Below are 10,827 nucleotides of genomic sequence, written 5' to 3'. Positions count from 1 at the left end.
TTAATTTTACTCGTCTTAATTCAAAGTATAAGTATAAGATCGTATAAGATAATTTTTACTTGTATCTCCCGAACTATCCTTAATCAGTGTGGAAACACACAGGGTGAAACCCTTTACATGTTACCCTTTAAATATATGTAGAAGTTTCAAATGTTAGCATTAGCCTATGGTGACCGCATGAACAGACTTTGGGGAGAGCTATATAGCAGGAAGCATCCCCTTTGACCTCCTCGATTTTGGAGGCTTTTTTTGTTAAAGACCCTACAAGTTAGTCCTCCCAAAAGAATTTCTCCCATCTAGTGGTTCTCCCATCTACTCGCTTTTTCAAATGCGTGTTGCAACTGCGGTAGCCGTAATGTGTCAAGAATCTATGACGACATGTCTTCCGATAGCGCTTCATCGAGTTTAATTGTACATGTTCTACCGTTATGCTGCCTATATAATGATTTACACAACCAAGCAATGGAAAAAGCTTGTCATTTAGACCGTAATTTTGACTTAACCGTCGAGAAGAAAGCAGGCACCTACACCTCTTTCTCCTTCATTAGCTCTTTCCACCTGGGAAAAGCTATCCCGGTATTTATTTACATACCGATAAATTAAATTTTAGCTTTTTGGCGACGAGGATTCCTTTTCCTGTGGCTCGGCATAAGTATGATCCTGCATTATAATGTACTGTGCAGCCTTTCAAATGTGCTGGGGGAGTATTATTGCCTCCCATATGGTCTAGTGGCTAGGATTCCTTGTTTTCATCCACGCTGCCCGGGGTTCAACTCCCGGTATGGAAAGTCAAAAAATTTGTTACATTGTCAACAAAATTCAAGTTATTCAATAATCATTTTTAGTTATTCATAGTCTTAGGGGCCTACACGAACTGCAGAAACAAGCAGAAGATATGTAAAAACTCATAAATGCTGTTTCAGTACTGAATCATTTTCACAAATACAATTATATTGAATTCAGAAAATTTCACTATGGAATATTTACTTTATCTATCATAATTTCAATTTAGTACATCATCATTTAAACTTTTCATCTCATAATTATGACGCATAGTCAATTTTTATTTCAACTTTTTGTTATAATTATTACTTAATTCAGAATTTCAATTTTTGTCAATTACGCCTTTTTAATGTAACACTATTTTGATGGTCCTTTTGAATGTGCTGTTGAGTAGTGTTGATGATGAAACGTGTTGAGTTAGGCTAGCGCTTTTTGTCCCTCTCTGCTATTATAGTGTTTCAAGATGGCGGAACGACACGGAAGCCTCCTTGGACTTACCCGCCCCATGTAAATAAAGATAAGAAATGTTTCGCTTACGAGGATAAGTCAGATCATTGGCAGAGGTCATTTTACACCCATGAGGACATATTTTATGAATACAGACAATGATTTTAGCTATTAAAATACCATTTTTTCACCGAGCGAATCTACACATGAGAGGCCTTCAGAAGTCATAACTTCAGGGGTCAACGGCTTAGGCCTGTTGGTTTAGGTATTTGTAAAAATCAAATACTGTATTACACTTTTCAAAGTTACAATAAAAAGACCTGTTGTGTTCTGACACAAGGTCATTAACTTGTTTTTATAAATGTATTTTGCTCATTTCTACAAATATCAACCTGAAAAATGAAAATCTGAAAAAACAAAACAAAAAAAAAACAGTGTTTTAAAATACAACTAAACCATGATAATGTTTAGTTTAGATGTTGATGACTAAGCTTCTGGCATATAGTCCAACCACGCAACAAGAAATCTAATATTGGTGTAATCTTTGAGAGGTCTCACTCACGACACACAACTTTGTAAATAAAATAAAATAAAATAAAATATTATGGAAGTCATTGTACTGTAATTTAACCATATTTTATTGATTAATATTATGGCTTCATGTTGATTTAAAGTTTTTAATTGTTGTTAACTAATACCTTTATCTTTTAACATCCGGCACAAAATGAAAGAGATGTATTATTAAAAAAAAAAAAAGAAAAAAAAAAAAAAAAAATGGAATGTTCACAATCACTATGTGTCAAAAACAGTATGCGTGTAAATAGTTGTGCAAAGTTCCACACCCTATGGACTAACTTTAAAAAACTAAACAAAAATACACATACATTATATATAACATACACAAATCATTTCTTAACTAAGCAACTGTCTCTTAAATTATCAGACACTCACCGCACCGATGTTAACATCACCATATATTGTATTTTCTACCATGATTGTAGTAACTATTGTCCCACCATTCTTCTGGGCAATTGTTAAGTTAAGCTGATTAGGGTTCTGAATTAATGGCTGTCCGAATGATGTAGAAATATTATGCTGGCGTCGTTGTGGAAGGTTGTTAGGCTGTTGAACGTCACCATCTGTTAAAAAATTAGCAATTAAATACACAACCAAAACCATGTAAACATTATAGTAAAGCTTATTGAAGATTGAGAAACATATTGACTACTAACAAAGTAAATTATACATCTTTCCTACGTTTGATATTCTTTTTTTTATTTTTTTCACTATGGACTTGATCCTTTTTAATGCTGTTTTCTCTCCATATTTATTCTGTAGTTCCTCTACTGTGTCTTCCAACCTCCCTGTTGTTCTTCTCCAGCTGTGTTAACCAAAGACAAACAGTTAGAAGAATAAAATGTATGTACAATAGCAAAAATAAAGTTGGTCATTAGTTGTTAGGGTTAGATACACCTGTAGACACATTCATACACCCGTTCGCCTGTTTTCATTTAGCATACACCAGAGTTCAAACATTCACTTTTTCAAAGGCCGAAAGATTGCGCGGTCAAAATTTCTCTTTTTAACATAGGAGTTAAAAAATGTACATGAGTCACGACGCATTGCATTATGCACCTGACCTGCCGGCTGATGAAGTATTTATTACATCAAGAAAAATGGATGAATACATTTATTAGATTTATTTAATAATATTGCCAGTTCCATATTATCTTTATTAAAAAATAAGACAATAAATGATTTTATTTTTTAAATTTGACTGCATTCTTTACTTTTTAAATTAATGAATTATAACAGACTGATGGGAAAAACATTATTTTGCTGTTACTTTTTTAAAATTTGTTTTATTATTCAACTATTTCTTTCTTTTTGTTAGTTTTTATTAGTTGTAATTTTATATAAACATTTAACTTTTAAAATAAAGGTTTTACAACAACATCACCATCTTCTGTTATATTTGGGCCTCCATGCTCATCTACTGTACAGTATATGATATTGGTGAAGGGGGCCCGCATGAATATATTTTTTAGGGTGCCCCCGAATTCTCTAGCTACGGCCCTGTTCACATCTCATCGTAAGCGCATAATATCACCTGCTCAAGTATGTCTTGATGAGTTTCTTCTGTATTAAACAGAGAATCTTCTCAGTCAGATCGTCGCAAGATCTCAGGAATCCTCTCACACTGCTCGTGTTCACGCGCTCCATCGCTAACGATTCAAACTTCCATAAAGCGCGCCAAAACAGCAGCGCGGAGATGTGACGTCACGTGTCGAGCGGGCACTCGTAAAAAGCACATCTTTGCATTTCTTCTGAAACAACCATTTTTAACATCACTAGCGCAACACTTATCATATTGCCGGGTGTGATTGTAATGTTTTGTATGGCGTTTTCTTTACACTCTCCCCGGATATCTGTTTCCTACAGTTAGCTGTAATGTTAGTGAACTCTAGGTCTTCTCTTTGTTCATATACGACAGTATTCGCATGAATTGGCTTGATTTGATAAAATTATGTTTTAAACCATCATCTTCACTTGAGACATTTACATTATATTATATACCGTCCTATATACCGTTATACCGTCCTAGTTTTTAAATAGCGCTAAAATGTATATTTTAACCCTTTATGCGGATATGCCGCACAAGGTTCTCTGTTCTCTGGTTCTATGTTTTTAAAAATAAAGACAAGGATGCCTCTTTCTATAAGCGACCCTCAAAATCTGTGCATACAACAAAACACGTGTAGGTGTACGATGATTTATCAGAAAATTACTTTTGTTTGAAGAAAAACTTAAATCAGCTGGTGCTTGATGACTATTGAAGTTATATTGAAGTTATGAATTCGGTAATGATGCGATATTTATCACGTTTTAATTTTAACTCAATACTCAAAACATCTTGTTGGTCAAATTAACTTAAAGCCTGCGCAAAATTATTCTTAACTTAAAGCACATTAACTTAAAGCATACGCATCCTAGCTACTTTCTAAATGTTTGTTACAGAACTTATGGTGAACAATTCACCATGTTTAATCAGATTTTGTCACTGGATCGAGTGAAAATAATAAACTTCTCCTTTGTTTTTATTCATCAAGTTAAATCCAAATGATAGGAAAACTTTATGATAGGAAAGTACGGACGGCGCCTTTGACCAATCCTCTACATATGGGGCACTTGCTCAGAGAAGGGGCACATTCTTTGCACACAACTAGGTGACCACAGGGGATGAAGACAATGTTCACTTCCTTATCCATGCAAACTTTGCATGTGCGCTCCTCTTGAAGTCTTCTTAACTGTTCCTCCATAGACAAGTCTGAAAGATCTTGACTCGGGGATGCTGCTTCATTTGTCTGGGCCGTCAGGCCACACTCAAATTCCATCTCTAAAGCAGACTTCACCACAGGATTGTTCTCTTGTTCTCTCACAAATTCTCTTGAGTCGCTGTCTCCATTAGTCAATAGCTGTTCAAATAGTCTTGGAAATCTTGCTTGAATCTGATGAACAAACTCTTGGCCCTTTTCTTGCAAGAGGTATTCACATCTTGGAAACCACTTAGCATGTTCTACCCATGGATCATCACCAGACTCCCAACATCCGAGTCCACCATCGCAACAAAAGCACTTCACGTCATCATTACGACCAACATAGTAAAAACCAGCCATAGCCAATTGGTCTGGTCGAACAGTTATTCTTGAGGGCCAGTAGACAAATGTGAGCAACCTTTCTTCACACTGTTGCATTGCCGATACATTGGAAAGGCTAGATAAAGGTACATTATCTGCACGGTCACCTCGAACGAAGCGGCAGTTGGGGTAATGCCTCTGGTGTTCTGATACTGCACGATCTCCCGGTTCCCAGTTGCTAAGCTGGCCTCCACAACTGAAGCAAGCCACTCTGTCGCCCTGGCCAAGGTAGTAGAAACCAGCTTTGGCAAGCTCGGCCGGAGCTACTGGTGCAAGAGTCCAATTCTGAAAGGTGTCAAGGCGTTCCTGTTCCCGACGCATGCCAAGATTGTGACAAGCCGGAGGGCGCTGGTGAGACATATCCTCAACTCCACGGGAGGAAATGGGGCTGGAAAGGGTCAGGTTGCTGAATGCCATGTTTAAGTAACCCACCCGCTCCTCCGTTTGGCCTGAAACAGATGCCGTGGTGGTCGATGTTACGGCTGTCACAGGGGCGGAAAGAGGATGGCTACGTTGCAAAGCGGGGGAAAAGGCACTTTTGATGAAGACATAAAAATGTGACCACTCAAGCCCTTCTCTCTGTCAGACATCCCATGACTAGTGTCTAGTCGTCCTCTCACATAATCTTATTAAACTTATTAAATACCCTCTATGATTCAGGACCCGATGCTAAGAACAAAATCGAATTTTGTTCAACACCACAAAATGTCCTTTTTTATGTTCTGTACACAGCGGGCAAATTAATTGTATCATTTGAAAAATCACCACACAATTTCAGGTATTCACATCTTGGAAATGGTTGCCGCTTCGGGAATACAGTAATTAAAATGCAGAAAACAAATATTTAATCTCTTAAAATCATGTATACTATTTTTATGAGCTCAGACATTTTTTTTAACCAGAATTTTTTTTATTTCAACATTATAATTTCATACATTGAAGTAGTGAAGAAAATGATAGACCGGCATTACGTACATAAAGTAAAACAACATTTACAGATGGTCTAACCAGAATAGAAAATCTCTGCAGGTGATCATGTCTTTCTCTAGGCTATAGTTGACCAGAATTTCAACTATTTCACCAACGTCTGTTTTTGCATTTTTTGACACCAGTGACACACAGAGATCCGTTACAAATGTCCATATAGCGAGTATCTCTGTGACTCCGAATTCGTCACTACATGCACTCAACACATCCAGAACTTTTCTGAGGATCACGCCGATCGGCTCTTTGCCGTTAAAAAACATCGGCGTTACATCGGTCCATGACTTTATCAAGCCTCTTACGACATCCATTTCATTTTTGAGATTTGTCACACGTTTGCTATCCTGCGCACAATCGTTTTTCATACCACACGCAGCGTCGATAATCCTGTGCATCAAGCCAACCATCTGGCCTCTAAAATGATCTTTAAACATACTGTCTAGCATGTCTCTTAAACGACAGTCTTTGCCCGTGGCGCACTCACACGCCGGATGATACTTGTGCCCCACATCGCCAGAACTGGACGGGGAGTCGCTCTCCATCAGGTTTTGCGTTTTCTAATTTTTTCAAATTTTCCTGGAATGTTCCTGGAATCTCCTGAGTCCTTGCTGCACAATTATCCAAGCCTTGTGTTTTTGGGTCGGAAGTTTGCGTCAGGTTCAGGCAAACAGGACTTTCAACTTTTGTTGCAGTAGCACAGCAGTCCGCGGCTAGTAGAGCTAGAGTAGAGCTAGAGCGTGCGATGTCCTGAAATATTTATCAGGACAACAACTCACCCCACCCTGTTGTGTAGGATGCACGGGGGCTGTCATCAGGAGAGCTGTAAAAAACTATGTAAATTAAAGCCACATTGCATCAGAAGAAGCGTCATGGAAAAGTTATGCATATGCCGCCAGAGAGAAGTTTATTATTTTCACTCGATCCAGTGACAAAATCTGATTAAACATGGTGAATTGTTCACCATAAGTTCTGTAACAAACATTTAGAAAGTAGCTAGGATGCGTTGTGGCGATTAAGGAAAAAAAAAGGAGCTTTACGCCACCTCTTCGTTTTGTTTACTTTTATTTTTTACTTTCACTTTGCGTGTATGGGGAGGCGCTTTTCAATTAACGGCGGAGGCAAGGAGGATATAAATGTGGGTTCGTACCTGAGAGAGTGCGCGTCATCCGAAGGTTTGAAGCTGAGGGAGTGATTGTTTGGATTACCGTATGAAGGGGAGAGACGGCCGCTTGTGAGCTGAGGTTTCCAGCGAGGGATGTCTGGTGCGTCGCGGAGTTCACTCAACTTCACTGCGTTGCACATCCTGATCATCTGGTTTTAATAAAGCTGAAGACAAGTATGGGCTGCTTAATCCGCCGAAACGGTGCCTGACAACAACACCCCCTAGATCCCTTCATAAACGACAAACTTGGTCAGTACCTGTGCGCCGCCATTACCCACTCATTCATTCACGCACGCACTCGCAAAACATTCACGCACGCACTTTTGATATGCTTATATTACTGTGATTGTTTATTGATTATTGTACCTTTTAAGTTTGTTGATATTAGTAACTTTGAGCTAATTAACAGAATGTTTATTCTATGTTTTTTTCTTTTTTGTACAATTTATGAATGGTCCTGGACGCGAATCTGCCTATTGGAAACGTGACACAGGTGACGCGGCGATTGCTACAGGGATTTTTTTTTTTTCCCCTTTTTTCTTTTTCTTTTCACCCTTGAATTACATTGTTGAACAGTTTTTTTTGTTTTGTTTTTTGTGTTTTTATTTTTATTTTTTGCTCTTGAAGGTTGTTTTGTGTCTTGTTATTGGGACATTGGAAAATAAAAAATTTTTTGCTAACAGTTGTCGCTGACAAATATATATTTTTTGTAAATATTGTAACCGGTGGTTTTTTGCTATCCGGGGAAAGATACCATCTTTGTCAGGAAATTCCTGGCTGGCGCCCGAACAGAAAGAATATATTATTTCTTTGAAAGACTTTTTGTGCTAGGGCGGTCACCACCGTTACAGAGTGGCGCCCGAACAGGGACTTGAGCATGAACATTGTATTTTTGTGAATTTTTTTTTTTGCTGGGGATTATTGCAACCTAAAAGACATTTCCGGATTGAGGTTGTGTGTACCTTAAAAGGAGAACCTCTTGTTTTCTTTGTGTGAACCTGCTACAAAATCTTTAACATTTTAAAAGTGATTGCGACTTGTTGAACATTCAAATTGAAAATTCAATCCCTCAAATCCTGTGACGTGTTTTGACAGAAAACTGTGTTTAAGTGGTCTAACTAGGGGATAATTACTTGTACTGGGTAAAAGTATTTTGTGAAACATTACTTTGTGTGGTTTTGTGAAAACTGTGAACTATGGTGTGAGAAAAATTGACACATACACTATTCCTGATTTACATTTTACATTTACTGATTTACCAACACTGCAACACTTTAATCACTCTCGTGAACACAACAAATATGGCGGCAACCCCTCTTTCCCCATCTACTTTTGTAGAAATGGAGTCACCCCCAGACATTGCAACTCCAGTATGGCCACCAGCAGTGCGACCTCTGATACCTCAAGTACCTCCCCCTGGTGTCTCTGCAGTGTATAACACCCCTATTCCATTCAGTCCCATGCATCCTGTAACCCTTTTTCCAAGGTTTCCTCCTGTTCTAGCTGGCAGCACTCCCGTGCAAACTCTCACCTGGGCACCCCTAATGGATAACATGCAGCTTTGCACATCATCCGAAGGAGAAACTCCGTCTTCAGTTGCACAACACGACCTGCCAAACGTTCTACCAACTCCTGGAAGGGAAATTCAACAGGTTACTGCTCAGGTACAAGGGAACTGGGATATTTTATTTGACTTCATGAAAAGACAAGAAAAAAATGTGAATGATCTTACCCAAGAAATGAAAGTCACTTCTTCTCACCACAAAAGTCAACTCGCTGACCTTACTGCAAAAATGGAGGATAACAAGAGTCAAATCTTCACTCTGTTGACCACCACCAAACAACAGGAGGAATCTGAAACAGACAAGTTGACTAAAGCTGTGAAGCAAATGATTACAGATGAACTGAAACAGGTGGAATCTAATATGGTGTCGGAAATGCGTTTCATGGTGGACCAACTTCAGTCAGAAGTTCAGCAGGACCTCAAAGCTGTTCAACACGCATTTCAAACGAATCACGATCACCTTACCACAGAACTTCAGCAATGTGTCACTCAAATTAACAAGTTCTCTACATGTGTAAGGGAATTGAAAGATGAGATGGAGAAAGAGTTTCAAGGACTCAAAAAACAGATTGAGGAACAAAACGTGGCACCATCAGTTTCCAGCACCCCCATTACTTCAACTCTGCCATCTGAGTCTTCAACTTCTGCAACTCTTCAACCGTCATCTGTAATAAAAAGTGACCATATCAGGTTAACTTTTCCCACTTTTGGAAGGCCATCAGATGATGCAGACCCCCTACTGTACCTAACTAAGTGTCAGGATTTCTTGGCTCTTCATCCCCTCATTGATGTGGATATCTTGGCCACCTTCCGTACTGTCCTACACGGGACCGCACGTGACTGGTGGGAGGTCAGACGTTCCAGCATAACCACATGGAGTGAGTTTGAGGCAGCTTTTCTTTCTGCATTCTTATCTGAAGATTATGAGGATGAACTGGCTGAACGGGTTAGAACAAAGATCCAGGGTGAGAAAGAATCTATAAGAGACTTTGCTTTTTCCTACAGAGCACTTTGTAGAAGATGGAAGGCTGATCTAACGGAAGGTGAAATTGTAAAGATGATACTGAAAAACATCAAGCCTTACCTGGCCAGCCAATTGCGTAGTCGAGTAAGTACTGTGGAGGAGTTGGTTAAGTTAGGACACCAACTGGAAAAAGATCATGAACAACAGCTTCGATATGAAGGTCGACTGGGTCCAAAGCATCCCCCCACATCACAAAAACCCTCACCGAACCGACCTGTTGAGAATGCACCCGTTCAATGTTGGAGATGCAGAGGACAGCATCCGCCAGGGAAGTGTCCACACTATATACCTCCACAGTCCCCGCAGCATCCATATTCCTCTCCTCAGACAAGGGGTCAGACTTCGAACAACTCTGTTACTGCCACGAGAATGCAGAAGCCTCCATCGACCATCAAGACAACCACAATACCCACAGGCCCTAATGCACCAATGTCAGTACCTCAGCAATTGGTTGTTCCCATCAGTATTGCTGCCTGGACTGGAAAAGCCATCGTGGATACTGGTGCAAGTTTCACTCTTATTCATGAAAGTCTCATGAAGCTGTTTCCATCATCCACTCAGCTCCACCCATGGTCCCGTGGACCTCTCTACTTGGCAAATGGAAAAGCAGAGATTCCATTAGGATGGATGAATACCACCCTACAACTCCATGACCAAGCTTTCACTATACCTGCTGCTGTTCTGACGTCACAAGCTCTCGCCTATGCTGTAGTCCTAGGTTTGGATTTTATCTTCTTCAGTGGGATGCAGCTTAATGTCATAGACCAAAAATATTCTTTCAAGTTTTCTCTTGGAAAAGAGTATCCCTTTCAACCAGGCAATGCCAGTGTACCAATTGTAAGTCCACCACAAGGAAACCTGCCACAGAAGAAAATCACACAGAATCTGTCTTTACTAAGTTCTATTCCACCTCCATCTACTCAACTGCTAATTCAACATCTTGACAGTATGGATAAAGAAATGTTAATTCAAAAGGCAGTGGATGAAGCTCATTTACCCCCAGATGGTAAACAACAGTTGCTCCACATCCTGCAAAGCCACCCTCAGGTGTGTACTCCCCGGACGGGACGTACTGATGTTCTGCAACACCACATTTATACTACTTGCCAAGTACCCATTAAACAAAAACCATATCGCATGTCTCCTCTAAAACAACTTGCCATGG

The 10,827-nt window shown here is 39.5% G+C and overlaps 1 protein-coding gene across 1 annotated transcript; it reads right to left on the bottom strand.

Moving 5' to 3' along the window:
* Positions 1-4,364: 4,364 nt before the first annotated feature.
* LOC311291098 (putative inhibitor of apoptosis) lies at positions 4,365-5,345 on the bottom strand (the record flags this gene model as incomplete). Its single annotated transcript, XM_084409969.1, has 1 exon — positions 4,365-5,345. One exon carries the CDS (start codon positions 5,343-5,345, stop codon positions 4,365-4,367), a length of 981 nt encoding a protein of 326 aa, XP_084266095.1.
* Between the last annotated feature and the right edge of the window lie 5,482 nt (positions 5,346-10,827).

The sequence above is a fragment of the Rutilus rutilus genome (assembly GCF_951802725.1).
Source record: "Rutilus rutilus genome assembly, chromosome: 5".
Taxonomy (NCBI): Eukaryota; Metazoa; Chordata; class Actinopteri; order Cypriniformes; family Leuciscidae; genus Rutilus; species Rutilus rutilus.
The sequence above is the reverse complement of the archived record's forward strand: the minus strand, read 5'-3'. Positions and strand labels throughout refer to the sequence as shown.